Raw genomic sequence first — 16,670 nt, 5'->3', positions numbered from 1 at the left:
TAAGAAAATATGAGAGCTTAGAATATTAGAGCTACGACGTATTTGTATATTAGGATGTGTACCTTATTTGGTTTTGAGGAATGTTTATATATGGTTCCATTACTTCTAGACGCTGTGGCTTTTATTGTGGCTTCAATGCCATTTTGTAACGCCTCTGTGCTCAGTAATATAGGTTTTGATGGGTTTCCAATAGTTTGACAGCTGGTTTTGTAATTGTTTGAGGTATTGAATACTCCATTTATTGGCTTGTGTTCCTTCGTCCATGACGTGGCAAGATAGATGAAGGTGTTTGATGGGTTTATCTGGGCAATAAGGTTCGTTGGTCCTGTCAGAAACCAATTGATATCTTTATATATAATAATAGGTAAAGCAGAGAGAAAATTCAATTAAATTTCAAATTGGAATTCAATTAAAGTATAATTTTGCACCATGTGTCTTATCTAATCTAAATTTTAGAATTTTGTGCCAAGTGAGTTAATTTAGTGTAAAAAGTGAATTTCAATTTGAGTTTAATTTTGCGTCACGTGTCCTATCTAATCTAAATTTTTAAATTTTTGTGCCAAATTAGTTAATTTAGTATAGAAAACGAGGAGTCCAATATAATAAACCATAAAAAACATAATCATATAACTAAAAAAAAATTCAAATTTATAAGTCATATATATATATATATTAATAGGTAAAGTTTAGAGAAAATTGAATTAAAATTTGAAATTATAATCCAATTTTGTGCCATGTGTCTAAATTTATATAGAAACTACACCATAATTATCCACTTAAACTTGTGCCATGTGTCTACTTAAGTTTTTTAATCTTTGTGTCAAGTAATTTAATGAGTGCAAAATACTAAGAATCTAATATTAATGAACTATAAAATTTAAAAAAAAAAAATCGCATATACTCAATAAAAATCACCACACATTTCTCAATAAATAAATAAAATAAAAATCACTACACATTCTATTTTATTAAAAATTAGAAAAAAAATGATCATAAGTAGTATTAAATTTAGGTAAAAATTTTAATATGTGACTAATTACGTTTACTTAAAAAAATAATTTGACTAATTATCTATATTTTATGATAAAAATTGTGTTTGATTTTAAATGTATGCATGAATGCATGCGTTTGCATGGAGTTACATGCTAGTTTGCCATAATACTAAAGAACAATCATTATAGAGAAAATATCAAGTTACACTTAGTATAATTTTAAGCAACATTAATTACACCATCGAATAACTTTTAATGTAATTAATTTAAAAAATAAACATTGTTAAATTACATATTTATTTTTTATATTCTTAACACATATACCGTATTTCATGCCATTGAATCTTCCACATGAATATATCTAATAAATTTAAGCTATTCCACATTGAACTATATTCTATTAAAAAATATGCATGTGCTCTTCTAAACACATTCTTGAAAGATTCGAATAATTTTTTTTTTTGAAAAACAAAGTTTTAAATAAGTTATGTTATTAATTATTATTACTTCAAGATCATAATGCGAGAAGACAAAACTTTAGTGTAGGTTATTATCATTGATGTACTTCGAATCATAGCATTGACATACTTTTTATAATTTGGTAAAGCAGAGGAAAAGAAAAAAAAAAAAAAAGGTGTCTGGACTCTAGCGCGGAGCGGTACAGAGGCATTTTCCCGAAAAAAGAAGCGGGCGTTTTTTTTGGTTCTTTCCAGAATAAAGGAGGCAGGTGTTGGACGTGGGAGATTGGAGCATAGCAATTGGCCAAAAAAACGCCATTTCTTTATAGTTTATTAAAAGAGAGAGTCAAGGACTGACTATATAGGATGCCATTGCCAGCTAGGCTTGGAACAACAGCTGAGAGGGCAAAATGGTAAAAATAAAGAAAGCGAAGTGTTCCAACTTGCCAACCACAACAACAACACACACCGCCGTGGCCTTTTTGAGTCAGCCAGTCAGTCAGTGAGAGAGAGTGAGGAACAAAGAAAGCAAAGACAGACAGAGAGAGTGACTGAAAGTTTGTAGAACAAGGAAACCTCATCAAAAAACAAATATATATATATTTGATAAAAGTAGTAGTAGTAGTAGTTGTTGTTGTGGTCTCAGTTGCAGTTACGGTTAGCTCTTTCTCTGCCTGCCGTCTGTTACTAATCTATTGTTGTTGTTGTTGTTGCTTTTTATTCAAAGTTCAAACAACCTCTTAACAACCTCCATTACCACCACCACCACCTTGATATTCCACAACATTCAGTTTTGTTGCTATATCATTGTCCTCCTCGGTCTCAATCAATCTCCCAACTGATCAGACCAAATTCCTAACTGAATTAACACTTGCTAGCTACTTTACCCACATCTTCTGTTTTGTTCTCTTCTGTTCATCATTTCTTTGAAGTGAAACCAACGACGCATGGAACCATCTGAGAATTGTAGTGTTAAGGTTGCTGTTCACATACGACCCCTCATTTCCGATGAACGCCTTCAAGGTTGTAAAGAATGTGTTACTGTCACACCCGGGAAACCTCAGGTACTCTTCACTGCATTTTGGGTCATTATTGAGCTTGGAAGTTGGAGCTGTTTTGTTTCTATAATGGGTTTTGTTTTTTTAACCTAAAAGGTTAAAAAACTATTTATAATTTTGTTCTGTCTTTTCGCGCAGAAGTGAATGAATTCTAGGTGTTTTCTACTTGTATTTTTTTGTTTTGAGTGTTTAGTGGTCTGTACTTTGTACTGGTTTTTATTTGGGTGATTGCTTAGACTTAGGATATTGAAAGAATACTACTGTGCTCATTGACCAGTTCCTTCATTAATCTAATGTATGTCTACGTTTGTTTCTTTGACAAATCTGAATGTGCTCAAATGTCCGCGTAGTAGTTGGATATGGTCTTTAGTACTTTCTGCCTATTTGTATTGGGCTCATTGGCATGAATGCTAAATCCGGTCCGAGCTGCTTAACTAAACAAAACCAGCAGTTTTTTAAAGTGAGGTATGAGGCATGTATATTGATTTTGTGTGAGGCATTGGTTCATCAATGGGTAGTTGCTACTATTGTCACACCCAAGTAAGGTCTTCCATGGACTGGTCACCCTCCTACCTTTTTTTTTTCCTAGAGCAAACAAGAAAGAAAGAAAGAAAAAAAAGACTTTGAAATGAGGAAATCCGCTTAATAATAGGGGTGACCCCCTATTGATGAAAAGATGAGAGAAAGTTGTTTGAGATGGTTTGGTCATGTTCAGAGAATAGCGATTAATGCATTTGTAAGAAAGAGTGAGTTGATTCAAGTTGAGGGAATGAAAAAAAGGTAGAGGGAGACTAAACATAACATTATTAGAAGTAGTTAAGAAAAACATGTCAATTAAAGAAGTAACATAGGCTGTCACTTTGGATTGAATAGAATGGAGGTAAGGAATACATGTGGCCAATCCTGATTAATCTATTGAGATCCATAGCCAACTCCAAAAAATTTTGGACTAAGGCTTTATTGTTGTAGTTTGTGAGCTGATATTGCGTCATGCGAGATACAGGGACATCTTTGAAATTTTTTTTTATCATAAAGAGCAATTTCAGTTTGTGAAAATGTGTGCTGATATAATGAGTCAATGTGAAAATGTAAATTGCTAAGTCACATTTTTGTGGTTTAAATGCCTCATGCTTTTAGATGAACCTATGTCTATGTATTTTTGCAATTACATGGAATATTTTTATGTTGATAAATTTTCTTTACATGCGAGATACAGGAGCATCTTTGAATTTTTTTTTATCATAAAGAGCAATTTCAGTTTGTGAAAATGTGTGCTGATATAATGAGCCAATGTTAAAATGTAAATTGCTAAGTCACATTTTTGTGGTTTAAATGCCTCATGATTTTAGATGAACCTATGTCTATGTCCTTTTGCAATTTCATGGAATATTTTTATGTTGATAGTTCCGACAACATTTTCTTTACTGTCTAAGTTGCTGGGAATGTGATCTTAGTTTTTACTGTGGAGCAGTTACAGATTGGCTCTCATTCCTTTACATTTGATCATATCTATGGAAACGGTGGATCTCCTTCATCTGCCATATTTGAAGAATGCATTGCTCCACTTGTTGATGGTTTATTCCAAGGATATAATGCTACTGTACTGGCTTATGGTCAGGTAATGTCTATCCTATCCAAAAAAAAAAAAGTTTTGAGCAGAACAATATCTCTCATGCAGTCTCATTTTCTATTTGGTATTGATGTATATGTATGGTGCAGACAGGATCTGGGAAAACATATACCATGGGGACTAGCTTCAAGGACGGTTCTCCGACAGGACTGATTCCTCAAGTTATGAATTCACTATTCAACAAGATTGAAATATTGAAGCATCAAACAGAATTCCAGTTGCATGTTTCTTTCATTGAGGTATATTCATTATATGATTCATTGTCTGCTTAATTCCAAGATATTTCCTCAGTTACATGCTTTAGAACGTGTTAATTCTTTCTGAAGCTACTAATTTCCCTCTTCAATGCATATTCAATGGCCCAAAAGAAGTACAACAGGGACAAATTCTTGAGCATTCTTGATTTTTAAATGTGATCAATGAGATAATATGTTACAATATGTCTATTGACATGGCCATTTACATGGGTTCTTTTAAGGAATCCACTTTGAAACAGTGCATGCATTTGCAAGTGTGATATGGTGGGCAGGCTATCCATTTCTTTTCGTAGATTCCTGCAGTTTATTATATTCTTACTATGATACTAATTACAATGTTTGAATATGAAGATCCTGAAGGAAGAAGTAATGGACTTGCTGGATTCTGTATCTATTAGCAAATTGGAGACTGCTAATGGGCATACTGGAAAAGTTTCTGTCACTGGGAGGCAGCCAATTCAAATTCGTGAAACCTCAAATGGAGTTATAACACTAGCAGGATCAACTGAAATTGCTGTTAGTACATTACAGGAAATGGCCACTTGCCTGGAGCAAGGATCTTTAAGCAGGGCAACTGGGAGTACAAATATGAACAGCCAGTCCAGGTAAAATTTTGTCTTTTCTGCCTAGCGTATGAGACCGTTTTTGCATGGGTATGCGTAAACACTGAAACATTCAATTTTCCACTAATCACTCGTTGTAGAGCTGGGTTGAAGGTATTTCATCATAGTTTTATGAGATGTGACATTGTTACTAAGTGAACTTCTTAGTATCATTGACAATGATGCAATTGGTTCATATTACACATTCAGAGTATTTTTAGCTTCCGGATTTCAGGTGCAATTCTTTGTTCGAAAAAGTATGAATATTAAGTGAAAGACATCCGATAATGATCTTGAGGCTGGTTAATTCTAGTAGTGAATGTGTGAAACTTTTGCTCATCAAATTTTTGTTTCTAGAATGTGATTTTCTCCATAATTTTTTTTTAGAAAGTTTTGCTTGAAGTGATACATTTGAATGCAAGGAGAGGCTAATTTCATGGTTATGCCTTATGAGTAAATCTCATAATCTAATGGCATTTGGTTTCCATTTGTGTGTTTGTACTAGTCGGTCACATGCTATCTTCACAATCACATTGGAGCAGATGCGCAAAATCCATTCAGATGTTCCTGGCTGTGACTCCCCGGAGGAGGATATGGGTGAAGAATATTTTTGTGCAAAGCTCCATCTGGTAGATCTTGCTGGATCTGAACGCGCTAAAAGAACAGGTTCTGATGGTCTTCGTTTGAAAGAAGGTTAGTAAAACTGCTTATTGATATATTCCTATTGTCTTCTATTTATAATCATAATGAAATAAAATTTCTCTGTTTTATTTCTGTGAACAGGTATACACATAAATAAGGGACTTCTTGCACTTGGCAATGTCATTAGTGCATTAGGGGATGAGAAAAAGCGGAAAGAGGGTGTGCATGTCCCTTACCGAGACAGCAAACTAACTCGACTGTTGCAGGTTAGATTAATGTTATGTCTGGTATATAAATTTGTATAGAACTATCAGTTAACTCATATAGTCCACATGATGATGTTGAGATGGAAAAATGATTAGAATTTCTGGTGGTCTATATCAACTTCTATCTTTCTCATAGAAATGTTTTTTCAACCAAGGAAAATATAACAATTGTATGCATATGTTAAATGCAACACTGTAAAACTTAAGTTAGAATTAGGTAGAGACAGATTCCTGGCTTCTGTTGACCACAGGGCTTGATAAATTCTTAATCCATTGTTTTTAGTAGTGATTCACTAATACTTTCCTGATATATTTAAGTTAGGTTTTAATACGTATCACCTTATCAAGGCTGGGATTTGCTGAGTTTTGAGATAGCTTGTTAAGGACATCAGTTGATAGCGATTTTAAAGATATTGCTTTTAACCTTAATATCTAGGATTCACAAATAAGTGTATTTCTAGTTCTTACAAATAAATAACATCATGACTATTTTATTCTATTAGGATTTATATAGTATTAAGTAATTAAGAACAATGTTTCAGTTTTTGCTTGGTTTTTACTTTCTTTCTTCTTCTATGATAGTTTTCTGATTGAGGTTCTTTTATGCATGTTGGCAGGATTCACTTGGCGGAAACAGCAAGACTGTCATGATAGGTAACCTCCAAGTGATTGTTTAATTGTTCAAGAACTTTGGTCCAGGGATTACAATTATACTAGAAATAGTTACACACACACAAAGAGATAAGATATATATTCAAGATTTGCCTTGCAAAACAATTAAATATAACTGAATTTTCTTCTCCTTACTTTGGTTTTTTTGCTAACTCCTAGTTTTCATTTTAATCATTGGAAGCAATATTCTGACAGAAAATGTAATTACTTTCTTTGGTTAATTCCTTTTGAACAAGGTGTTATTCATTTTCAACCTTTTGTTATGGTAGCTCGATCTTGCTTGTTAAGAACATCCTTTCTCAAATGTGATATGTTCTCATTCTCTCTAGAAGATACAGAAACAGGGTGGAGCTCCCCTCCCCCCTTTTCCTTTTCCTTCTTTCTTTTTAGGTGTTCTTCACTTAATGTTTTTGAGTCTTTTTGGAAGTTGTATCATGTGTGTGGAAGTGGGGAGGTGTTGGACTTTAGATCTTTAGAACTGAATTGCTCCTCTTATTGAAATTGGAAATATCTTCATTCTTCTCTAATTTGTTTTAATTGTGATTTTTCTTCCAGCTTGCGTCAGTCCTGCTGACATCAATGCTGAGGAAAGTCTTAACACACTCAAATATGCGAATCGTGCCCGCAATATTCAAAATAAGCCTGTTGTAAGTTTGTTGTATTATTTTGTTATTACTCATTTTGTACTTGATACCCTCACTTCCTGCTAGATGCAGATAACGAAGCTTTTTCTGGTTTCAAGTTCCATGTATTCCGCCTTTTTGGTGTATTATGGCCTGTTGTAAGTTTGTTGTATTAATTAAATCCTCTTTTTCCCCTGCAGGTTAATAGAGATTTAATATCCAATGAGATGCAAAAGATGCGGCAGCAGCTAATGAACTTACAGGCAGAGCTTGGTGCTCGTGGGGGAGGAGCACCATCAGGTGAAGTGCAGGTACTTGTTTTATGAAGAGTACAACTGTTGTTTGATTTTAGTAGTTAGTGCATTATATGTTTATGAAGATAAATTGAATAGTCTTGGTGGCAAAATGTCTTTTTTTTGGGGTGGTTATATAGGTTCTCAAGGACCGGATTGCTTGGCTTGAGGCTACCAATGGGGATCTTTGTCGAGAACTTCATGAATACCGCAGTAGATGTGGTGTCATACAGCATGATGAAACAGATGATCAAGTATGTTATTAGAAAATCTAATTCGTTATCCTCTTCTTTGCTTTTTCTTATTTTATCCAAGGTTAGTTTTCCTTTCCATACTTATATGGAGTGGAATGTCTGTGGTTTTTCTTAGAGTCAGTACAATATGGATGTATTTATATTTATTCTATTCCTTCAGTTACATAGTTGAGTAAAGTTGTTGCATTAATACTTATATCACTTGGGGTGTTTATTTATCAGGAAGGCCACTTCGGTTTTACAAAAAGTGATGGACTTAAGAGGGGATTTCAGAGCATAGACTCATCTGATTATCAGATTGTTGAAACCATATCAGGTGATCCACTCATTTTGTTGTATAGTTTGAGCCATTTAGAAGAGTGTTTGGTTATAGGCTTAAATAGTCTTCAATGCACTGCATACTTAGATATACAATGGATGACCATTTATTTTATTAGTAACTATCATCCCTCTTATGAAGTTGTAAAACCAGAACAGGTCTTGCACTCATTTTGCTGTATAGTTTGGGACATTTTAGAAAAATGATGTTGATGAGCTTGAATTTTCTTCAAGGCACTGCATCTACAGATATAAGATGGATTACAATTAATTGTGGTCATTTTATTTTAAACTATCCCTAATATATATGTTAGAATATAAGAGTCCATTGCTCTAGGTTTCTTTTACTGCACTTATATTACTTGTAAAGCACACATTATCTGCCAATATAAAGGGAAAACCCTTGCACTTTATTCTACACAGTTAATACAATAATACATAGAGTCTTTGAGTGGGTGAGGTTGGGGAATGGCACCATATGTTGGTGGGGCCAATCTATCTGAGATTTCTTTTGTTACATAAATCATGTTTTGGTTTGCTAGTCCAATTCTTTAAAGTTTGGCACTTACTCTCATTTATACAGGTGAAAGTCCCAGGGAATTTGATGAAGTAACTAAAGAGTGGGAGCATGCACTTCTGCAAGATACAATGGACAAAGAGTTAAATGAATTGAATAAACGTTTGGAGCAAAAAGAGGTTTCATTATTTGCCTTGTTTCATGCATATTAATATTCGTATATAAATTACAGGTTTGAAAGGGAATTCTTAACAATTTAAATAATATATTTGTTCTTGGACCTAATGAAGTTTGAGTTTATATACATTTCATCAATTCCTTTTTGTTCCTTTATTTAAAACATGCAAACAAGATTACTTAATTTCATTTCATTCATTTCTTTTACTTTCCTTTCCATTACTTAAATACATTCCATTCCTTTATAAACTCCCAAACAAAGTGTAAGTGGTGACAAAGAGGAAATACTAAACTAATGTAATATGGAGGCAACATCTTGTGATATTAGATGCATTCTGCATTGCATCTCTCTGGCTGTCTTGCTCCTGGAAAAAAATGATTTAAGATTGTAATTGTTACCAATTTAATGATACTTCTTGGCCGCTCAAAATAATCTCAGTTGTTTATTTGGGGCACAAATGTTCCCCTTTTAATTGAGATATCCAAAAAGGAAAAAGAAAAATGGAAAAAGAAAAAAGGGCTCAGGAATGCAATTTTAGTTAAGGTTCCATTTTTTTTTTTACCTTATTTGAAGAAGCCACTTTAACCCTTTTTTTTGGCAGGAGTTAGTTGGTCTTATGATTTCATCACTTAGCAATTTAATATGGCAGCCATGGGCATATATGTAGATTCCATATGTATTGACTGCACTGACATCAAATTGGTGGCTTGTTAGTATTTTCAAACACCTTTATTAATCTTTAATTTATGCTTACTTTTGTGCAGTGTGAGATGAAACTTTTTGGTGGCATTGATACTGAAGCACTCAAGCAGCACTTTGGGAAGAAAATCACAGAACTTGAGGAAGAAAAAAGAATTGTGCAGGTTGAAAAGATAATTCTTAAATTATCACTGCCTAATATGCTTTTACTTCTTTTTTTTTGTTTGTTTTGAGAATCAGTATGCTTTTACTTTGATGGCTGATGTTCAGTTGCATAAATACAGCAAGAAAGGGATCGTTTGTTGGCAGAAGTTGAGAATCTTGCTAATTCTGATGGGCACACACACAAAATGCAAGATAATCACGCTCAAAAACTAAAAGGGCTTGAAGCACAGGTTACAAAATGACAAATATAAATGTCATTCTTTTTAGTAAATTCTTGATTATTTTTCAAGACTTTCATAAGATAATATTGTTCTGTTTCCGTAAACTAGGATTCTTGATTAACGTCTTAACTTTCTGTTATGAATTTCAGATTTTAGATCTTAAGAAGAAACAAGAAAGCCAGGTCCAACTCTTGAAGCAAAAACAAAAAAGTGATGAAGCAGCAAAGCGCCTGCAAGCTGAAATACAGTATATAAAGGCTCAGAAAGTTGGTTCTCATTTTAGTGCTTAATCTAGTTTATATTCACAAATCCAACATTACTGTGTCTCACATTTTTGGATCCATCCTTCTTGTTCCATGTTCATATTCTAGGTTCAGTTGCAGCATAAGATAAAACAAGAGTCAGAACAATTTCGACAATGGAAGGCTTCTCGTGAGAAGGAATTGCTTCAGGTTCTTCATTTTCTATTTTTACTGAGAAAATTTATTGAGTCACATTCTTACCATCAAATCTACAAGTATTGGTACCTTGGAAATATTGTGTTTCATTGATTGCATTGTAGTTTGCTACAAGCTACTGGATATGCATTCAGTTTATGCCTAATGCTTGACTTTCAGTTGAAGCCCATCTTTATTAAATATTTTTGTTGCAAATGGTGTGGAGTTTTAGAATGTGCTTTCAGTGCACGTATGGAGTTACTGTGTTCAGAGTTGTTATGCTTATATTCCTTTTGAAATGACTGGGGTTTTAAGTTCATGGGAACTGAAACAGAATCCAATTAAGTTTCAATATATTAAAAGAAACCTAAATGTTTATTTTATAAGCTACACAGGGAATCAGAAACGTACCAATATTTCTGTCTCCTCATTTAAATGTACTTCTAAAAAGCTAATGTTTCTAAATCTTCAGACTGTAGATTTTAGAAACCTCAATGATGAAGCAGAAAATTTGTACCAATGTCAAGCACTTTATTGCTTTCTTATGATTTTATGTTGTTGAGGTACCAGGTGTGTGGAGTGCATTGGTCTCTATTCATTTTTTTGCTTCCCATTAAACATTTTTCATGTTTTAGAGTGTTATCATGCTTCTTGGAACTTGTTTTGAACTTTAATGCTTTATTTATAAAAAAAAAATTCCCTGTTTGGAATTTCCATGGATTGAAGCTTGCCACATAATTGGTACTTTTAACCATGATTTTGACTCTTCTTAGTTCTTACTACCTTAGCCTTTTTGTTCTGATTTTATGATGATTCTTTACTTTCGTCATCCTTAATATATTGAAATCTATGTGTTTTGTTTGTCTAATTGTGTTATTTACTGCAATTTTTTTTAATAAATTTGTTCTCAAGCAGCTAAGGAAAGAGGGAAGGAGAAATGAGTATGAACGACATAAACTCGAAGCTCTGAATCAACGCCAGAAAATGGTAAGGATTTTTTTGTGGCTATTTTTGTGAAGCTGTTGGAACATCTTAATGCAACCTAACTCTGGACCTGACTCTTGCTCTCTCTGTGCTTGGTAGAGTTGTGCTCATTTGCTGTAACTTTTTTTCAGCTTATTTGGCTTATGTACAAGTTTTGCCTTTTCTAGGTTTAGTTGTACTTTTGTCCAGCTTATTTTTTAAGCACCCTAAGCCAATGAAAATAAGCTCTTCCAAACAATCATGTGTATACATTTAGGTTGCTATCAGTCATAAATTTAGTAAACAAAAGTTAGGTAAAGAATAATAACAAAGAAATTACTCTATTAGATCCCTATCTCCCTTTATGGACTCCCAAGATAAATATACAGTAGAAAGAATAAAACAATTTGCTAAATTAGATAAAATACAGGAAAAGAATTTTGATGGATTGGGGCTATTATTTAAACGTTAATTTTGTTAAAGCAGAAGGTCCAGAAACTTAAAAAGAAAAACTTCCAGCAAGAAGAGGAAGGAGGTAATTTAAATAAGAGCATACTTAAGCACAGTAGAATAATAATGTAATAAAATATTTAAAAAAATGTTACAGAAATTACCACCACCATACAGATGAATTTGAAGGGTCAAAAGGTTCATCCATTGAAGAGTGAGGCATCTGTGAAAATGAAGAAAGATTCCTCCATTGAAGCAGACTCAAACCAATCATTCTATTCATTAAAGAAACCCTTAAATTCAAGCTTCCTTGTTTGCGTTTATTGTATATGTAGGATATCGTTTTATTCTCTTCTTATGCTGATCCTTATGGTATGGCTCTTAATATTTATGGGGACTGTAATCATTATAATTTTTTCCACAGGTTCTTCAGAGAAAGACAGAAGAGGCTGCTATGGCAACCAAACGGCTGAAAGGGTTGTTGGAAGCTCGTAAGCCTGCTGCACGTGACCACTCAGGTAAATAGTTTTCTTGGAATTATTCTATTGTTATATACTTTCACTCCCTAATCTCTTGTTGCATCTTTCAGTGACATACAACGGACATACACAGACTGGACAGGTAAATGATCTGTACCAAATAAGGCAATTAATGAATTGGCAACATCTATTCCAATCTCAGCAACATGTTCATGGACTGCTTGTGGTTGTGTTGGGCTCCTAGCAAAACCAGTTATGATCAATGTGAAACCAGCGCTATTCATGTTTTCAGAATGATCTACTAGTAGTCAAACATATATAAATTTGACATATATGTATAAGTTGGAAGGTTGGTTTCAGTTGATTCTAACAGGGTTTGAATTGGAGATTCTTTTTTACATGATTACCAACAGTTTGGACAATTTAAATTTGACCCACGGCCAGAAATACAACCCATTCCTGACTTCAATTAATATTCATCTACTATAAAAGCTCACGTTAGACCATTTTAATATGAATTTCTTCTCTAGGGAAATGAAAAATCTTTGCAAAGGTGGCTTGATCACGAGTTGGAAGTCATGGTGAATGTACATGAAGTTCGTTTTGAATATGAAAAGCAAAGCCAAGTGTATGTATCCAACACTTTGTTTCTTTCATATTTGATGTATATTGAGCTTTCTTGAATGTCTTAAATTGGCTATTTCATTGGGATCATTGTTAGACAAGCTGCACTGGCAGAAGAGTTGGCCATACTGAAACAAGTGGATCAGTTTTCTTCTAATGGGCCAAGTCCCCCAAGAGTGAAGAACGGATATTCCAGGTTTATAACTATGGCATTATTTCCTTAATTTCCTCCTCCCTCCAACACTTGTCATGATTGGTTACTATGTATATGTTTCAATGTATGTATAATATTATATTAGATTATATGGAATTACTAGTATCTTTGGTAACTATAATGGAGCAATTCTTCTAACATTGTTTTGTTTTTGAACCAATTAGACTGTTATCCATGTCACCAAATGCAAGAATGGCAAGGATAGCTTCTCTGGAGAATATGCTGAACATGACTTCAAATGCAATTGTGGCAATGGCTTCACAACTTACAGAGGCAGAAGAAAGGGATCGTGCCTCAATTGGTCGTGGACGTTGGAACCACTTACGCTTAATGGGAGATGCTAAGAACTTGCTTCACTATATGTTTAATGCTGCTGCGGAAGCAAGGTGCTTATACAACCTAGCAAAAAGTTTGATAGTACTGTGGCCTCTATATCTAGCAATAAAGTCAACATAAAACACATTTTGGTACAAAGCATATTGGAGCTAATAAGGCTATACAATGTACCAAAAGCCCATTATAAACTTTTTGATGACCACAAGAAGTCCATTCCTACTTGATCCAACACGTGGTATTAGTTTTGCCATATTTCGTTAGATGAAGTATGCAAATATGGAGAAACAAGCAGGAAAATAATGTTGAGTGAGTTTTAAATGGATGGGAATGAATTTAATATATTTATTGGGTTTTGCTTCTTGAAATTTGTATTCCCTTTTAACTTAGCCCTCCCCAATATATGATCTTTGGAGAAAAAGAATGAGAGATTCCTCTTCAACACTTAATATAATGTTTCCTCCTGCCATCAATGTTATGCTATTGAGCTCCATGGATAACCATGGAAATCCAAGGAGATCAAAGAAAACTGGGATGGCATTTGTTTTTCAAATCTGGTGGTAGACGACTTGTTTTCCCTTTTGTTGTATAGCAGTATATGGGTAGATACTCTGATCCTGACTATGTTTTGATTATAAAATTTTAGTTTTTTTATTATTCTTCTATAAAATTAATATATATATATATATATATATATATATTATAGGATGATTGTTTCCAGCTTTCTGGGGTTTGATGCACTGGTCCTGCTTCTCCAGTTGAGCTTTGAAAAGCCATTTTCTGTGTCTTCAGTCAAATGTGGAGATTTTAATCTCCTTTCTTTTGGATGTTCCAGAGTCTTTTGCTGGTGCAAAGCCGATATCTCTCTCCTTTTGGAGCTCCCATAGCTACTCTATTTTCTGTCACTCACATACTTAAAGAATTGTTACAATTTTTGTTGGGTTCTGAATGATAAGTAATTTTTAAAATTTTGGTTTCAATAGAGTCTCTTTGTTTTTTTCCTTGACTGTAATTTTGTTTTCTGTGGTTGGGTTTACCTGTTTGCTACATCAGGTAGACACAATAATGCTTTCCTTTATGATAGGGCAAGAATTGTGATTTCATGTTTTAGTGCTGACCATAGAACTCATATTTCACCAGGTGCCAGTTGTGGGAAAAGAATGTGGAGATTAAGGAAATGAAAGAGCAGCTGAAAGATCTTGTATCTCTGCTACAACAAAGTGAAGCACAGAGAAAAGACCTCATAAAGGAGCAAAAAATGAGGGAACAAGCTGTTGCAATTGCCTTGTGTTCATCAGCATCGGTGAGACTATCTGCTTAACCTGTTTTATAATCTATAGCCTTTGTTGTTCTTATTCTAAAGATTGCGCGATAAATTTGGAACCCCTAATTTGTAACATACATGAATGCAAATCTAGAATATTGAAACACAGTATACCATTTTTGGAAAAAAAATTTATCACGATTTGAAATTTTTTTACAGCTTTTTCAATTTTCCATAAAATGTTTCCAAAAATGAATGGCATAATATGTGCCCTAAGGGCACACATTAACCGGACCCATTTTCTATAATATGACCTGTTACCTGTCCTTTTTTCCTTGAGTAAAAATCATAAATTGGCTTGAATTATAAAGGAATAGATCTCGAGTCTCTAAATTAGAAAGTTCCTCTCCAATCAAATATTGTGACATTTCTGAATGGAACTCAACAGGGAAATTCACGCACTTCATTGAAACACTTCGCGGATGATATGAGTGGCCCCTTGTCTCCAATGTCTCTTCCAGCACCAAAGCAACTGAAATTCACACCTGGAATTGTTAATGGATCAGTTAAGGAGTCAGCAACATTTGTAGACCAGACACGAAAGGTAAGTCCCTTGCCTCATGCTGCTGTTTGAATTGTCACCCTCCTGTTTGATTAAGTAGAGAGTTGTGGCTGCAGATGGTACCTATGGGACAATTGTCAATGAAGAAACTAGCAGCTGTAGGACAAGCTGGCAGACTCTGGAGGTGGAAGAGAAGTCACCATCAGTGGCTAGTACAGTTCAAATGGAAGTGGCAGAAGCCATGGAGACTCTCAGAATGGATCAAGCACAGTGATGAGACAATCATGAGGTCAAGGCCACGACCACAAGCTTTGGTTGGATGATGTGATAACTGATAACCTCGGAATTCATCAGCTTTTTTTTTTTGGTGTACATACATTGACTGTCATATACGATCCAGGGCATGGCCCGGTGGAAATATCAATAGGTGATCTTTCTCTTCATTTTTCCCCCTCCAAACTTGTCAAAATTTTTACCAGTGATGACAGAAAGTGATGTAGAAGCCATAAAACCTTGAATCGATTGAGTTCAGTAGTTCACCAGAACAAGTGAAAACTCTAAAGAGAAATTTATCTTATTCTCCAAATAATTATCTAACTACTAGGACTCTATTTTGAACAATAAACCCCACAACCTCCTAAAACGAAAGGAAACCAAAATCTAATAATTTCAAAAAATACAAAATAATAATTAGAAGTCTTCCATTGGTAGAGATTGAGTCCTGTATCTTGTCAGTATACTTATTCCTTTGCTGAGTTGTTAGATTTCTTACAGTCCCATGAGTTTTAAATGTAGAAGGTCCAGCCCTGCTACACATGTTGCCATGTTTTTCCAAAGAGAAATTGCATGATTTGTCACTAAAATGACTTCATATATATATATATATCCAGGATATTAGCATACTGCACCAGCATTAATTTTTCTTAACATTAAGATATTACTAGTGAACATGTGCATTGTGCTGACTTGAGTGACCAGCTTCACTTGGCCACCATCAGCTGTCTTTCAACCAGACCAGTTCCACTTGCAGTGTAAGTTTATATACTGATCAATAAACTTCACTGTTTTTTTACCCTATATGGACACAGGCATCTCATGAAGTGAAAGGAGGAGATTGGAGTTTTCCATGGTCTTTTGGTTGAGACATTGGTTGGATTTGGGGTATCTCTATTTTATGGATTTGATTGGTAAAGATTACATGAGAAGCACTTCTCAGGCTGGCAGGTTAACAACAATCATAGGAAAAGGCAGATGTTGAGTGAGAGTTGCGAACGCCACGGATGTATTTTGTGATGCTACTGTATCTTTCTTCTTTTTTTAAAGCTACTGTATCATGTTGATGTATTTCATTTTTTCTTGTTTTTGTACATTGTGTATGTCTGTAGTGTTTCCTTTTTGTGAAGAAGATAGTCAAGATTAGATTAAAAATTAGTCAAAGTAGACTCCAAGCCTTGAAGTTCTTATTGTACTTTTTTACAACCAAGATAAAGGCAACGAAT

General features: G+C 34.1%; 1 protein-coding gene across 1 annotated transcript; it reads left to right on the top strand.

Moving 5' to 3' along the window:
• The first annotated feature begins 1,934 nt into the window (after positions 1–1,934).
• On the top strand, positions 1,935–16,608 carry LOC142623212 (kinesin-like protein KIN-4A). The gene is made up of 26 exons (XM_075796609.1): positions 1,935–2,514; positions 3,980–4,126; positions 4,228–4,377; positions 4,747–5,000; positions 5,503–5,690; positions 5,781–5,905; positions 6,523–6,559; positions 7,133–7,224; positions 7,401–7,511; positions 7,634–7,747; positions 7,970–8,063; positions 8,649–8,761; positions 9,525–9,623; positions 9,744–9,854; positions 9,995–10,111; positions 10,217–10,297; positions 11,198–11,269; positions 12,120–12,213; positions 12,285–12,316; positions 12,705–12,802; positions 12,896–12,994; positions 13,177–13,398; positions 14,486–14,648; positions 15,058–15,213; positions 15,288–15,598; positions 16,260–16,608. The coding sequence occupies exons 1-25, from the start codon at positions 2,398–2,400 to the stop codon at positions 15,492–15,494; spliced, it is 3,093 nt and encodes a 1,030-aa protein (XP_075652724.1). The 5' UTR covers positions 1,935–2,397; the 3' UTR covers positions 15,495–15,598; positions 16,260–16,608.
• Positions 16,609–16,670: the final 62 nt, after the last annotated feature.

This window comes from Castanea sativa, chromosome 2 (genome assembly GCF_040712315.1).
Source record: "Castanea sativa cultivar Marrone di Chiusa Pesio chromosome 2, ASM4071231v1".
NCBI classification, from domain to species: Eukaryota; Viridiplantae; Streptophyta; class Magnoliopsida; order Fagales; family Fagaceae; genus Castanea; species Castanea sativa.
This window is presented reverse-complemented; position numbering and strand designations above follow the sequence as displayed.